The 16,940-nt window shown below is 32.8% G+C and overlaps 1 protein-coding gene and 1 pseudogene across 2 annotated transcripts; one reads left to right on the top strand and one right to left on the bottom strand.

The window, feature by feature from the left end:
* The first annotated feature begins 5,096 nt into the window (after positions 1-5,096).
* Positions 5,097-11,184, top strand: LOC111302731 (nuclear transcription factor Y subunit A-1-like). Its single transcript, XM_022898511.2, is given in 7 exon segments — positions 5,097-5,237; positions 6,598-6,905; positions 7,464-7,579; positions 7,684-7,755; positions 10,141-10,305; positions 10,565-10,885; positions 10,888-11,184. Coding segments are annotated over 6 exon segments (996 nt in total). The 5' UTR covers positions 5,097-5,237; positions 6,598-6,637; the 3' UTR covers positions 10,942-11,184.
* A 247-nt stretch (positions 11,185-11,431) lies between these two features.
* Positions 11,432-16,708, bottom strand: LOC111302730 (uncharacterized; annotated as a pseudogene). Its single transcript, XR_016327117.1, has 5 exons — positions 16,524-16,708; positions 15,321-15,635; positions 13,919-14,120; positions 12,286-12,514; positions 11,432-11,898 (listed from the first exon to the last, which is right to left on the bottom strand). The product of XR_016327117.1 is annotated as an uncharacterized LOC111302730 (transcript).
* Positions 16,709-16,940: the final 232 nt, after the last annotated feature.

Here is a 16,940-nt window from a genome sequence, read left to right as displayed (position 1 = left end):
AAAGGGATATGTGTTCATAGATGAACAGTTAAATGGAAGTGTAACTGAATTTGAATATTAAGATGTCATTTTTTTAGAAAGTGAATTTTTAAAGAGAAATGAGATAAATCATGAAATATCTCTTTATGAGATTGAATAAGCAAATGATTTGTTAGTTCCAAATCAACTAATGCATGTTTCTAATCAAGAATTAACAATATCTTATCTAAGTGGAAGCATGACTAAAGATGATGATTTGGTAAATTAGTTTATTAAGAATCACAATTCAAGCGAAGTAATCGTAGAAATATTCATCGACATCATTTAAACATAAAAGAGAAAACTATGTTTTGGAATTGGTTGATCTTCCTAAAAGACGCAAAACAGTTGGAAACAAATGGGTTCTCAAGATTAAGCATAAGTCAAATAAAACAACTGCAAGATATAAAGCCTATTTGGTAATGAAAGGGTATACTTAACAAGAGGGAATTGATTATAAAGAAACTTTCTCTCTTGTTGGGAGATTTACCTCGATATGCTTAATACTAGTTATTGTAGTCAATGTGGATTTGAAGTTACATCAAATGGATGTGAAAATTATCTTTCTAAATAGAGGACTGAAAGAGAAAATTTATATGGAACAACCTATAGGTTTCATTGATAAAGGTCAATAGCACAAAGTGTGCTGGCTATTAAAATTGATTTACAATCTTAAACAATTTTCTAGGTAATGGTATATTAGATTTCATTAAGCAATAATTTTATATGATTTTATCATGATTGATGATGACCACTGTGTGTATGTCAAAAAAAATATAAAGATAAATTTATGATTTTTGTCAATTATATGGATGACATACTGTTGGCTGGCAATGACAAGGAGTATATCATAAAAGTGAAAATCTAGTTGTCCTCAAATTTTGAAATGAAGGATATAGGCGAAGTAGCTTACATATTTGGTGTAAAAATCATGAGAAATCATTCCCAAAAATTGTTATCTTTTTCATAAAAGCAATACGTAAAGAAAATTTTAGAATGATTCAATATGTAATACTGTAAGATAATAGATACTTTTATGACAAAAGGTGAAAGCCTTAGTTAGAGAATATGTCCTAAGACTCTACATGAGAAGGAACAAATGGCAAAAGTTCCTTACTCTAGTGTTTTTGAAAGCTTTATGTATGCTATGATGTGTACAATGTCGAACATCTATTATACCATGGACATGATAAGCAGATATCAATCCAATCCAAGTCAACCCCATTGGAAAGTCGTTAAAAGGATATTGAGATATTTGAAAAGCATTATGGATTATTCATTGTGTTATCAGAGAAGAGATTTGCATTTGGTCGGCTATATAGACGCTAATTGGGAAGGAGATTTAGATGAAAGAAAATATATCTTTGGCTACATTTTCTTACTGAATAGTAAGGCTATTTCATGGAGCAGTAAAAAACAAACTTGTATAGCACTATCCACGATGGAAGCTGAATTTGTAGCATTTTTAAGGACAGTGTAAGAGGTTGTTTGGCTTAAGAGATTTTTGAATCATTTAATATTTGAAAAGGATGAGTCTAACTCAATGTTGGTGAATTGTGATAGTCAAACTACAATCATATTCACAAAATATCTCAAATATTATTCTAGGACCAAATATATAGATACAAAGTATAACTACGTGAGGACATGATTGCACAAAAAAAATCAATATGTGGTACATTTCTACGTATAAGATGATTGCAAATCCATTTACTAAGCCATACTTAGAGATGTGTTTAATAGTCATATGAGATCTTTATGATTACGTAGATGTTAATGTACATGTACTAATTAAAACAATTCTATATGAACAATATATGATATTTTTTCATCTAAGTTGACTTATATTGAATACAATTAATGCCATTAAAGTTTAGTAATTTGTTTTGAGATGCATGTACACATGTATATGTATATGTACATATACCATGTGATTCAAAAAATATGTCAAACAGATAATTGGCCTTCTCACACAGGCAATCACCTCAATGGTTTGGCACCATAGAGATGAGATTAGTTTTAAGCTATGGATCAAGAGCCCAAGCTTAAAACGAAATTGCCTTGATAAATGATCATGATGAGGTCACTCGAATTAAGATTTGTGACAAAAAATGAATAAACCCACAATTCATTTTGTCTGTTTTAACATGCCAAGTGGAAGTCTTGTTGATTATAGGAAATCAAGTAGATTTGTAGACTCAAGTTAAATATCGAGAGTGTCTGAACTATCACCTGTATGTTATTGATATATAAATGATGAAAGACATAGATTTTCCAAGAAAATTAGAGTAATACTGTAGCATGTGTTTTATACCACATAATAGTATTATTTGACCAACAAGGGTAATAGAAGAATATTTTTTTTTTTTTGTGAAACCTTTAATATTAGAAGATCCATATTTAGTATCCTCAAGGACTTTCGACTATTTTTTAAGTTTTAGTTCAATATTAGCTATCTTGGATTGTTGCCAATGGTCATGGATGATTTGATCCAATGGAACATATTTGGATAGCAGTTGAATTGAAATAGGGAGATTCTAGAAGAATGGAAGATTAATTTGGTTTCACATTTGGTTGTATTCATAAGTTGATCAATTATGTTTGAAATGTCGAACATAATTATGAATACATAAATATATCATGTAATATGATATCGTGAGAAACTTGAAATGTAATTGAATGGATCTAAGGTGTTGCATACTTACTTTACTTGTACTTAAAAGTTTTTATACATACTTAACAGTTGTATAAGTGACTAGATGTGATTATGAGCTATTATACGCACCTATAATTATATAGCAATTGAGCTTTTAAGAGTAAGTTAGTCGCACAGCTTATTTTCTTGTATGAACTTGATGCAAAAAGTAGAGAAAACATTTTTGACATCATGAGGGTTTAACACATATTTTGTACGAGTGGGAGATGTTGTAATAGTTGCACAAAATGAGTGAGCATATCCCAAGTTAAGAAAATAACTGCATTTAGGCAATTATTGGTTTAACTTTTAAACCAACATAAAATTGCCTTGAGTAGTTTATGAAATTGCTGCCTATCCCATTTTCTTAAATATGAATGGCATTCCACCATATTTAACCAAAAAAAAAAAAAAACGGACAAAAAATTTCTCACGAGAAGGAAGGGAGAAAAAGAAAGAGAGATCGATAGTCAACAATTCTCAATGACAAATTCTTGCATTCGGTGTGAAACATTTACGCTATGAAAATGAACAATTTTCATATTGTAATATTGTTAAACGATCGATAATTTAAATTAGGTTTTCACTTCCTCTTTTGCTAAACAAATAAGTATATATATACATGTGTATATGTGTATATATATATATATGATTATTTTCGTATATATCTTGCATGTATTTTATATTGCTATAGTTGCTATTTTTTTTTCTAATTACTGAAAAATTATGTTTCATCTATAAGAAAACAGTATAGGGCAACTTGATTGTTGTAATATTACAGCTTTTTGACATAAGGTAGAATGCAAATCTTGACTGTTTTTGAACATTAAAATTAATTTAACATGCATTATCTATCTGAATAAAATATAAAATTTAACAATTGGATCAATGAAATATAAATCAAATAAAAAATATAAAAAGTATAAAACAAAATTAATTTTTTTAAACCATAAACCCTAAATTTTAAAATTAAATTAATTTTAATATAATATATGTAACTAACCGAATTCTTAGGGAAAATAACATACTTTGAAAATGAAAATTATCTAAGCTTATAATTTAATATTCAAGGAAGAATATTGATTGGTTGTGAAGGAGCTATCCTCACCAACAGGGCTGCCTTTGGTTTTTAACGTGAGTGTGGTTGCAATGGAAAAAAATTTGTATTTAGTTTTAATCGGCCAGGACGATCTATACTAATTTCTCACTTATCATTGTTGGTCTGATGGATTACCAGAAATTCATTTATTTTTTCTTCTCTCTTTACTCTTTAATTCGTTTTATAAATATAAAAACACCTACAATTCAATTCTTTTCTTTTTATTTTTTTCTTTTGATTTTTTTATTTAAAAAATTTTAAAATAAATTTTTTAATTTAATATAATCAAAAGTATTATTTGATATATTTTTATTTTTTATTAATTATTAACAAAATTATTATTTGTTAAAAATATTTTTATAATTTTTTTTAATTTTATAAATATTAAATAATGTAAAATTTTTATTATATAATTTTTAACTTTATATACTTAATTATCATTTTTTTCTCATTATAATTTATTTCGAATATATATTTCCTCACTAATTTTAATCACATTATTATAATAATTAATTTTATTTTTATTATTATTTCCAATCAAATTAAAAACAATCCTATTATCATCCACACTGACTCAAGCTAGTGCTTTAATCTTTGCTAGTTTGGTGAAAACAATTATTCCTGGAGATAAAATAATTAAAAGAGAGATGCCACGTGCGTGGATCTCTTTCTGTTGTTAACCTTCTGAAGTGGTCCCCACTTTTGAGCCACACGTTTTTGCCCGTCAAATGCATGTCACGTGGGCCTACACTTCCACTATTTTATTTGTTACCCCATTTAGTTTTTCAAAGGCCCCTCCTTAGTCCCTCACTCCATCTTTGATACCGTCACCCGCAGGCTCTACTCACGTTACGTGCACACGCTTTTTCACCGGTAACGCCGGCTCTTCACCTATTTCCCGCTCCTAGTCAAGTCAAGTCCGAAGCGTCAAGGGCATTTCGTCCGCAGGAAATTCACCTTTTAAAAGTGCTTTTTCTCTGTGGGAGTGTGTTTGTCAATTTTAATTTTTGATAATTTTAAATATATAAAAAATTTATGATTGAGTCACATTCCTAAACCTTCTTTATGAGATAAAGAAATTATTTGGGTGGGTTGATCTATTGAGGGTTTATCTGTATACAAAAGAAATAATAAAAAAAAGTACTGACAAGGTTGAAATCATCCACGTGTCGGTAAAAGCAGTAGGTCGATAAAACCTGGAATCTTTTACCACAGTCGTGACGCCATCAAAGCTCAACTCTCACAGTTTAAATAGGCAAAAAAAATTTTTAAAAAAAAGGGCAAAGCTCTTTTCTTAACTACTGTTTACTCAAAATAGCAGAGAAACTAGGTTGACTCTTTGTCTCTCGTTGATTTCGATTTTATCTTTCTCAAAAAAGAATCCCCAAAATCTAGGGTTTTGTTTTTGTTCTTCTCGTTTAACCGGTAAGTGTCTTTTTCAATGTCCTTTTTTCTCTTTCCTTTTTTTATCGTTTCTTAAATTGTGATTGTTTTCGGTTGTTTCTTTCTCCTTTTTTTTTTTGGTAATTTTGAAAGTGGAATTGCAACTTGTTTTTTTTTGAAGTTTTGAGAATATGGGGTTTTGTTTTGGTTTGGAATTTTTTTTTTTTTGAGTTTATTTTTGGGGAGAATTAGGTACTTGGGGTTTGATATTTGAGCTTTCAGCTGTTGAATTTGATGATTTGAGCTGATCTTTAGGGTGAGAATTTTTGGGCTTTGTGGGACAAGACGAGAAATGATTTTTTCTTTTAAAAAATTTAAATTGATCGATTCCATGCAGAACAAGAAATAAGAGTTTTGAATTATTGTAGGAAATTTAGGGAAAAAAATTAGTGAGGAAACGCAAAGCTTGGAGGAAACTTTGAAGAGACCAAGTAAAGAACTTTGTTGAGACAGCAAAAGAATTTTGCAATCTTTTTAATATTTTGGAAAGCTGCAAAAGTGAAAAGACTTGGTAATGATAAAATGTGAGAGAAGAACAGTGGTTGGGAAATTTTGATTTTATTAGTAATAAAGCTCAAAATCCTTGATTTATTTTTGGATCATTTGTACTGGTTTGCTTACTCCATCAAATTTTGAATATAGAGCAAGTAGCAAAAGCAGGCGGTACCATAACAAAATTTACTAATATCTTCTTCCGCATTTTGATAGCCATGATATGGACACAAAATATATTAATTTTGCCATCAGGAAAATTAATCAGTTCTGGGATATTTTGTCTATATGTGTGGTCAAATTTTTGTGGTTTTTGCTTTCATTTCCTTTTTTTAAAACAAAATTTGCTTTATTATTCTGGTGAAATGTGGAAATCTCTTTTTCTACTTTTCATGTTCTTTTCATTTTCTCTATCTGCTTAAGGGAAAGACTGTAACTTCTAGTATAAGGCATTTTGTGCTGGTTCTCTGTTAAGTGCGATTCATAACTATGTTTTGCTTTGTTTTGTTTTTGACCTGTGCCATTATATCACAGAGTAATAGGAATTAGTGTTTTTGAAGAACAAGATTCCATGTTTGTATGTTTGGAATTTTTATTTTAAGCTCGATTTGTTCTGTATTTTCATGGATGTTGATTTCAATTACTTTTATCTTTGATGTTCAAACTGGGGCTGAGAAGGGTTTTTTTTTTTTTTGTCTGGTTTCTAGATTATGAAAAGTGTTTCCTTGTGTAAAAGTAATTTATTATTCAGTAAGAAAGAATCATTTATTTTGTATTTTCTATTCAAATAGATGGCCCTCTTGTGATTTTATATTTGAATTATGTTTAATCTTCTTCTTTTTTGGAGCAGAGGATAAGAAATTGACTATCATTTGAGTGTATTGGGAGGAATGCAGTCAAAATCTGAACATGCAAGTCAATTAGAACCAGATTCGCATGGTGTTCATCCAACTGCAGTGTTTTCTGAACCTTGGTGGGGTAATATTGGTTATGGTGCCATCTCCGCAGGAGTGAGAGGAGGAAATGCATCAAATTCATCTTCAATGGAATGCCCTAATGGTTCGGAGTCGAAAGATGGGCAGTCACTATCCAGTGGTGGGCTAAATGAAGAGAATGATGTTAATAAAGAAACACAAACTACTGCATCCTCTCAAACAGGTATTTTATATCATTATTCTAGTAACGTTCATAGGCAATGATTACTCAAAAACATGTTATGAAGATAAATGTCTCAGTCTCTATGAAGCTTGCGGGTGGGCCATATTCTTCATGGTTTCTTGACTTCTAAGACTGAACATGGATCTATAGGCTATTCAAATTATATATTGTTCTAGATTCGTTTTAGTGTTGGCTACTATTTCATGTAAACCTTAGGTTCTTTTCAAATGTGTTTGGAGTGTTTAACAGACAGATCCAACAATTCAGTTAAATATGCTGTAGTTTCCGTCAGCCTAGAAAACTGTTGTTTGACCCATTTTCCAAAGCTTATGTAGAAACTGGAAATAATTATGGAAAGCTAGTTCAAGACATTTGGTCTCTCTTGACTGGTATAATTAGATATGCTAAACCTTGCTAGTAATCTTTTCCATGCCCACTATGGAGCTTTAGTTGCCTTGCCTAGCATGTCAGTAGTTTACTGGCTCTTACTGATTATTCCTTTCATTCAACTGATTTTTGGTTGGGTTGCTAATGGTTTTTTCCTCTATTCATTTTCAGTTGGACATGGTGGACGAGAACATCACAATTTGCAGTATGTTGTATCTACCATGCCTGCTATGCACGACAAATGCCTCACACAGCCTCCCCAGCTTGAGCTTGTCAGTTATTCAATCGTAAGTGCATACAGCTAAAGATTTTCTGACATATAAGTTAGAAGTCACATGGTTCCAGCACTTGCTATGGAATGTTTCCTAGCTTTCTTCCAATCCTTTTGCAGGCATGTGCATCAAATCCTTATCAAGATCCATTTTATGGAGGACTGATGGCAGCATATGGACATCAGCCTTTGGTATGGAACCTTAGTCTGTTCTATCTATACGATCAAGTCAAGATGCTTTCTTCTATTATAATTTGATCATTATACTCTTACTATTTAATTTTTATCTTGAAGTTCTGCTGCTTGTAGATTTGTTTCTTTTAGTATTTTGTCTTTGGTATGAAATCATTCTCATGAGACCTCACAGTTATTCTGATGCTTCAAAATAGATTGCAGTTTTAGCTGGTGATTAAAGTATGAATTTGTCGGAACTAAAAGAATAACATATTTAATGTCATTCCACTCGATAAAATTTTTGCAGTCTAACTTGCATTTCAAATACAAAGGCAAAACCATTTTTTCTAAAAAAAAAAAAAGGAAAAACCTGGACTGATATTATCTTCTTGGTTTGAGTCAGAAAGGAATTCAACAGGATTTGCAGTTAGCTTACTTTTGGGCATGTTTTTATATATGTTCTACACCTAGATGACTCAAACTTTTTCTTATGATCCAAGGGAGATTATTCTTGCACGTACTTTGATAATGCTCTTTTTTTTAATCCATTATATTTTAGGGAGTGGTTAGTAATGATACAGTTTGATGGAGGAAATTGACTTCATCACTTGGTCATTTTAGTTCAAATCCTTTCTTTGAGAAAGAAGCTAAAAAGACAGGAGCCTAATTTTTTATACAATTTTCTCCAATAGTGGTTGGTCTTTCTGGGGTTTTAATGAAGGTATTATGGCACAAATTTATGCTAGTGAATGTGGAAGTGGATTGTGTCAAATGTTTCAAGAGGCTAGCTGCTGTGTTAAGATGCATTAAAACTGGTAGAAATTCAGTTTTCACTTTCAGATTTGGACATCTGAAGTGAAGCTCACTGGTGTTCTGTTGATGGTGTAAGATGCTGGTTTTCTTCCTTTGCTGGCATGTTAAATGTATTTGAACTGTTACTCCTAGGATGTATCGCTTTGCTTCTGTTTAATACTTTTTCTGGACAAGTTTTCTGCCTTGCTAAGGTAAAATCCTCTGAACACATACTGCTCGTGTATAATAGTCATTTAGTTGAATTTCAGAATGAAAATGTGTGCCGTAAAGTAGTAGACATCAAACTTTGTGAATAAATTAGAGGATTATATGATGATATGAATGTTAGATATAAATTAAGTTGAATATCACTTCCAGCTTTAAAAATAAAGCAAATACTTCTTGTTTGGTACATAGATACATACATACATATATGATCATAAACACGTACAACACAGGCACACAAAAAGAGTGATGAAGTCATTAATTGGAAATATGGTAATTGCCAGTGTTCTTATTAAGGCTAGGGGTAAGAATGCAAATGTTCATTTTCTGGGGATTTGGATTCTGGAAAAAATCTTTAAAAACTCCCAAAGTTAAAGGTTTTTTTCCCTTTTAACAATTAGAGATAAACGACCTTGATGCATATTGTAGCAAGCTCTTATCTCATGCTGTGTTTTGTTACCTTGTGAAGGGATAGTTTATGCCATCAATATAAGCAAGCAAACCCATATGGTTTTTTTACTGGCCTCTGCTTGATCAAATATCTCATGTTTTATTCTTAACATTGTTCTAGCTAGCTGGGTTTGAATGTTCCAAGGCTAGTTTTTTTTTTTTTTTTTTTTCATTTGCTCCTTCCTTTAATTTCTTAAGTTATCTTCAAACCAACTCCGCTGCAGAGGTTAGACAATGAAAGTAAAAAATTTGCTGAAACTAAATGAAAAATGTATTATGTTTGAAGTTCACAGTAGGTACTTGACTCTATCTTTGGTACTAAATTCGGTGCTCCTTACTTAGACGGCCAGTTTTGCAGGACATTGTTTTTTTGGAGATTTTGGATGCTTACTAATTAGATGAAAAGAGAAACATGCTTTTGAATTTCAAGTTCCTTGCAATTCTTAATGGTTAGTGAATCATTGGTCCACGATAACAACTTTTAAATTTCCTTCCCAACCACGAAAAAGAAAATGTGGTTGGTGAAACATTGAAAAGAAAAATGGCTACCTAACAAACGGTGTCTGTCATGTTTTTACATAGTACTTTGGAAGGATTTCTTTCCTTGTCTTGATGAGTTGGTGGTTTATTTCCATCCATTGGTTTGCCTTTTTTTCCCACTTTTTCTTCCTTTCTTTGTGGTCTTTGTGTTTTGGGGGTTGACGGGATGCAAGGGAAAGGGGAAATACGACTGAAGCATGATTTATTTATGTTACCAGGCCTCAGTCGCCAAGGTCACTTGCTCTTCTTCTGTTAGTTTATATATATATATATATATATATATATATATAATGTGATAGAATTCTCTAAACCAAGACCATTCATTGTTGTAAGATTCTTCATTTAAGAACCTTCTTTTGATGCTCTTTCTAATGAATAAATGCTTGCAATGACCAGGGTTATCCTCCATTTGTTGGAATGCCTCATGCAAGAATGGCTTTGCCCAATGAGATGGCACAAGAACCCGTTTATGTGAATGCCAAACAGTACCAGGGAATTCTGAGGCGAAGGCAGGCCCGTGCCAAAGCAGAACTTGAGAAGAAGGTTGTAAATGCCCGAAAGGTAAACATTAAACTGCATACTCTTTCAGTTGGTCAGTTACTCACTGCAGTTGGCAAAAGTAACACTGCACTATTGACTATGCACTTTAAACAAGAGTTCTTTTTCAAATATTTTATTCCTTTTTGATGTCTCACATTGAATCAAGTGACTTGGTGAGAAACTTGTTCTTTTTATTTTTAAGTGTGGTTCTACTTCGGTTCCATAAGCATACGACATCTGACCTCTATCCTTGTAATGCCACGTCTCCTATATCCTACAGCCATATCTTCATGAATCTAGGCATCAGCATGCTATGCGTAGGGCAAGAGGTAGTGGAGGACGTTTTGCAAAGAAAACAGATGCTGATTCTTCAAAACGCATGGCAGAAGAAAAAGGAACAGGTTCAGATCCTGCCCTGTCATCTCAATCTGCCAGTTCATCTGGTTCTGAACCATTGCCTACTGATTCTGCTGAAACCTGGAACTCTTCCCTCGCCCGGCAAGAAGCAAGAGGGTCCCATGTGCATGATGCGCATCATGTCAATGGCAGCGGTCATTATCAGGAACGAAGTGGTAGCATCTCCTATAACCAGGCTTCACATAGGCCTCTTGCGATCTAGTGAATGGAGGACAACCTTTCAAAAGCCGAAAGGGTTGAACTCCAAACTGTTGTCCTGATCACATCTTGGCATTTTTTTGTCAAGGCGGCAAATCATTCTTGGCTTTCCTCTTACTGCGTGAGACTCGACATCATTTTTGTTTTGTCGCTGCTTCGTCATTTTTCCCAAGTTGCATTTTTGTACAGATACTGTTGAATAAATAAAACTCAAAAGTAGTTGTAGTTTGTGGAAAGATTCTATAACAAGAAGAACGCACCTAGGTTTTCCTTTTGTCGTTTTCAGTTAAGACATTCCTTTTGACAAATCTGTAATTTGTATATAGCACTTTGTAGATTGGATTAGCAACGCTATGAGTGCATTTTCAAACGTTGAAAACGTTAGCTTTCCAATAGCCTGGTAGTAGAACATGGAAATACTCTCTTGGATTAATATCAAAGAATGGTTTTACTCGATTAAGATTTTGTGGCCCAGAAACATGATCATTTGACCAAAGGTTTCTGTTTCTTTACATAAAAAGAAGATAAGAAATTCAGACCAAAACTATCTGGAACTCAGATTTCTCATTTTAATAAAGGTTATCACAAAATAGAGCACATCAAATACTCTGAAGGATGTGCTATAACTTCGAATGACTTGACTGCCCTAAAGTCAGTGCTGTAACCTACCTTTTAAAACCACAAATTTAATAAACAACTGGCTCGCTTTTTCAGTAGATATTACGCTAATTTTTTGACAATAAAGGCATTATAATCCATCTACCAAGTCCGGTACGATCTATCACATGGTATCATTCTGATGTTGATCGGTTTTCCTCTAAGCTTCCCGTTTCATTAGCCGAGGTTACCGCCTCTGAGGTTACCTTGCTTTCATTTGAAAAATTGTTTTTGTTTTCTGTGGCATTAACCACAGTCTGTTTCTCCATCATCCCCGACAGAGCCAGGCTTGGAGACCATTCAAGGACGTCATCAATTATGTTTGTCATCCGCTTCTGATATCTGCAAAAGCAATATAAAAACTTCAGGTCTATGAAGTCCAATGATACCAAGAACACTGGCCCAGAAAGAATGAACTTATTAAAATATAATGAAAAGCTAAAAATACCAAACAAATGCGGGAAAAAAAAAAAACACTATAAATGCCAAAGACTACAAACGACCTCATAATTCTAGATTAAGCATGAAGATGCTTTTCACCACCAAAATAGATACCAATAGATGATGATAAACGAATTTCAGTTGAGAATATTATCAAGCAAATATGGTCAAGTGATTTTCACAACCATATCGCCCTTTTAAAGCAATAAGATAATTCAACTGCCCTGTGAAACAAAAAAAAAATGTCCTTAAATAAAATATTTAAAGAACAGCAGACTTGGAACTAACCTTGCTCTAGCAGCCTCGTCAGGGGCATGGTGCCTTAGCAACAATATGACCAAAACAGCCACTATTGCATAAAACAGTCTTGCTGTCCATTTTGGTCGCTCTTCTTCGTCTTTTTTGGGCCAAAAACGGAATAATTCTCGCAATGTTGCTTCCTCAGCAAGGATGTTAGGGAAGAACCAAACACGCTTTCCAAGAATGATCCACACAGCACCAAATATCATAGCTCTCACTGGAAATTTTAAAATTTCAGAGAAAATAGTAAGGAAAAAGCAAAACATGCAATTTTTTTTTTATCAAAAACAGAAGACACGTGTTAAAACCATATCAATTTAATAAGTGTGGAATCCTATATAACTAATACTCACACACCCTAACTCTCCCGTGTAGGAGACAAGGTGGACCTTAAGCTGGGGCCTATGCACACAGAACGGGCCCTATATACGTGCCCACAGGCAAAAAGTAAGAAGGAAAAAGCAAAAACATGCAATTGACAAATGGTATAAAGCAGACCAAATACAGAAAGATAGATCTGGTGATTCAAACTATAACTAAAACTGGTTATGCGAATATAACCACAAACAAACTAGGATCACAGTCAGGCAGTTCAAAACACTTAACCTGTATTCACTCAACAATAAGTGCAGATAAGGGGTTTAGTGATGCACCTCCACTTCTCCGCTACATTTGATCAAAAAGTGGGTTCTAGGTCCAACAAGTATCTTTGGCTCACTATTTTACTTCCTATTGGCATTTTTGGTGATATGTTACTATTTTGGATTTACCGTAAAGTGAACCAATTGAAGGGCTTTTCCTCTTTCTGCATAGAGTTATACCCAGTTTGAATTTTGCTACTATTTTCCAAAGACCATAGTTCAGTTCGTTTCCCATAATGAATGCTATTGTTATTTCAGTCACACACACACACAAGAGACAGGCAGACGGAATAGAGAATATAATCTCTACAAATTCTTAAGTCTTTATATCATCAGTGTTTAAGGCAGATGTTTATTGGGAAGACTGACATAACAAATCCACCAACTAGAACAGAAAGGACACAACCTACACACACATCTGTGTTGTATGCACAGTAACCGAAGAGAGAGAATCAATTCAACTGCTTATGTCAAGAGGCATAATTAGGCCAAAAGTTTAGCTTTGTCTCTACATTAGCCAAAATTTAAACCTGAGTAAATACTTACACTAACATGAAACAGAACCGTGATGATATGATGTCTATAGCACCATAATCTTAGAATAACAGACATGACAACAGGACTCAGTGGCTAAAACAGGGGTTAAAATGTAATGTAGCAAACAAAGCACTGAACGGATGGAAAAAGGCCGTGACGACAATAATAGTAGAACCTTGCTCAATAGGTATGGAATTATACCAACATCATTCTCAATGCTAGTCACCACCCAAAAATCAAACTAACCACTACTGCTTTCTTCAGCCAGCATTATCCAACTGTGTTTCTTTTTTAACAAGGTAAACAAAGAAAATTAGTTTTTAATAGCATTAAAATGCTCCTAATAAATTAAAAAAACTAATCAAATTACATGAAAAAGGATCCAATGCATATTAATATGAAATAACATCCAAGGAAAAAAAAAAAAACACACGAAAACTTACATGAAAGCAAGGAGAGAATAAGTAGAAGAACCCCCGCACATGAGTAGAGTATTAGTAATTTGCATCGATGTGGATATACAGGAAACAAGCAAATTGCAAGTGTCAACACAGGCCAGAAAAATGAGAGAAGTGTTTGCCATAAAGGCCGCTGTTTTACAAAGGTCCATGCAAAAAAGGCATCATTTTCAGAGAACACTTGTTCCTGCAAAAATGATCCAAATATTGGCAAATCCACATAGAAAGATGGCATTAGATTAGTTTCCAAAGAAAAAAAGACATTTGATTCTGCAAAATAATCACAAGGATAAGACAACAGAGAAAGCATAAACAGCATCAGTAGTCCAATGGTTAGGATAATTGCCATCCATGCAATAGATCCAGGTCCAGCTCCTGTCTGATGGACATATCCTTTTTATTTATTCAAAAAAAAGAAAAAGCATAAACCAAATAGCCATAGCAATTACAAGAACAAATGAAAGGCTGTTTCAAAAGCCAATGTTATCATTCCAAAATGCAAGCATCTTGGGACTTCGTTTTATCTTAAAGCAGTCTTCTTTTTGTCTTCCCAAATAATTTCTGCCTTGATTACAGATCATGAAAGGCATAGGGTTTTTTTTTTTTTTGTTTTTTTTGTAATAGTTAAAATGAATAATGCAAGTTTAACAAAAAAAGCAAATGTATATTACCTCAAGAGTTAATATGAAATGAGGCAGCAGAGCATCAAAAGCACTGAAATTCGGAGGGAAGTGAAGAAGGTACTTTTAAAATGAACTTTGTGGGAAAGCAATGATACTGAATCGTTATACTTAGAAATATAACGTTCTATGTCACAGGAAAGCATCAAAGACCACATAAAACAAAAGTTGTCATCTTAAATAAAAAGAAAAAGAGATCTAGTTAAAGATACGAAGCCTTGGCGCATGGGAGACTTCAGGCATGAGGAATGACCCAATAAGATGGAACAAATCCAGAGGACTTCTCTTTAGAAAACATAAAAAAAAAAAAAAAAAACTCATAATATAAAAAAGGTTTAAACAGGCAATATCATAGGGCAGACCATGTGTACAAGTCTAGGTATAAGCTATTTGCAAATCGTGTAGAATCTTAAGAATTCTACTGAAAAAAAAAAAACAAAAAACCAATAACAAAATAAAAGAAAAAAAAAGAGTAAGATGAGGTCATAACAGGGCAGAGTACCTGTACAGGTCTAGGTCTGCATTTAGTACTAGTAGAAAGATAACTCTTTGCATATATCAATAAGATAAACACACACACAAACATACATTACATGTACACATATATACATGTTACTGTATCAGAAAATCAAGCAGCTACACCACCTAAAGTGAAAGCAGTAAATGATTTATCAAATATTCTAATGTTAAACAAGTAAAAGACTCACAGGGAAAATTTCTAAATGCGCAGGCCAGGTAGATAACTTTTTCTTCCCTGGACGAACAGTTTTTACCACGCGGTCACAGCGCACCAAAAGATTTTTTTGTAACAAACTATTGGCAATATCTTCAGTTTCTAGATTTCTATCTGACTCCAGCATTTCTTTAAGCTCCAGATGATTTTTTATAAAGCTTACAAAGTCCTTCCCTCTAAAATATTCAACACGAGTTTCCTGCAAGACAGCCCATCTAGACACCAAATCTTTATGGTCCCTCACTTTCTCAGCAAACAACTGAAACGCATCCCTCTTGGCAGCTTGTTTCTGGGTAGAAAGGAAATGATACATAAGAAAACAACAACATATAAAAAAAATCACGAATTATGATCAACAATAAGAATTGGTGAGTAGACACACATCGAAACACAAGTAACTCCAAAACTCATGACAGAAAAATCAAAGTCAAGTCTAAAAGGCAATACCATCAGTTAATCAGGAAAATTATGAATACAAATGATATTGACAACAAATATCAATAGCATCATAGATGGTCAAGCACAATATGTTATCATAAATTTTTAAAGCATTAGTAAGTTAAAATGAAATTTCGTTTCACTGAGGAAGCAACATTTTGTGAGTTTGCTGGACCAAATAATCCGAAACTACATCAACATAATTTGTTCAAATTTTTTGTGTAATTACTACTTTAATTCTATAATGTTGATTGCATTGAGTCTTTCAGGAAAAAAAAAATCCATACAATGTCACTCAAACCCTTCACTTTTTTCTGGTAAAAGTGGAAACATAGAATAACTCAAAATGGAACATTCTAGGACAATGTAACCCTTCCAAATGTAATGAACATTTCAGACATCGGATACGGATAGCCGAGTCTGAGAATCTATCCCTTCTTTCCTTTACTTCTAAAGATAATTAAACAGAAATTTAAAAAAAAAAAAAAAGAAGGTCCAAAAAAATGTAGTGAACTAATTGAGCTGGTCCCAACAATTAATACGAATCAATATCCATCTTTTTTTTTTTTCTTTTAGCAATTCAAATAAAATTAGATACTTTTCTTCGTTCAAGAAAATGATTGTAGCATATTTATACTAAGTTCATGAAATAAAAAATTCAGATAAAAAAACAAGAAAAAATCTCAAATATTAATTAAAAGAAAAAGTCTAGATCGGAAAAAAGAAAAAAGGAGCGAACCCTAGGAGGAGTGTCGGAGCTGTGATCTCTGCTGCCATTTTGTACGGACGCAGAAGATCTTCGTACTTTCTTCTTCTCTACTCCTCCTGATTTCTTCATTTCCTTCCTCCTTTTCCTATTTTCGTTTTTCCCTCTTTCTCTCCCGATGTTTTGTGTTTTATTACCACTAATTTTTCCCTTTTTTCGCTTTTGCTTTAGTTTTTGTTTTTCTCAGTTTTTATTTTATTTTTCGTTTTTGTTTCTCTCCTTTTCAGTATGATGAGCAAAAGTCAGTTTGAACCGATTAAATTCATCAAAATAGAGTGAATTCGATTAAATCGATTTGATTTATTTGGTTTTAATTATAATCGATTTTTTAAATCGATTAAATTAATTAATTCGATCGATTTTTTGTTTTTAAAATTGATAATCATATTG

Source organism: Durio zibethinus, chromosome 13 (assembly GCF_047325235.1).
Source record: "Durio zibethinus cultivar Kanyao isolate XHJ-2024 chromosome 13, ASM4732523v1, whole genome shotgun sequence".
Classification (NCBI taxonomy): Eukaryota; Viridiplantae; Streptophyta; class Magnoliopsida; order Malvales; family Malvaceae; genus Durio; species Durio zibethinus.
Note: the sequence above shows the minus strand (reverse complement) of the source record. Positions and strands in the feature narration are given on the sequence as shown.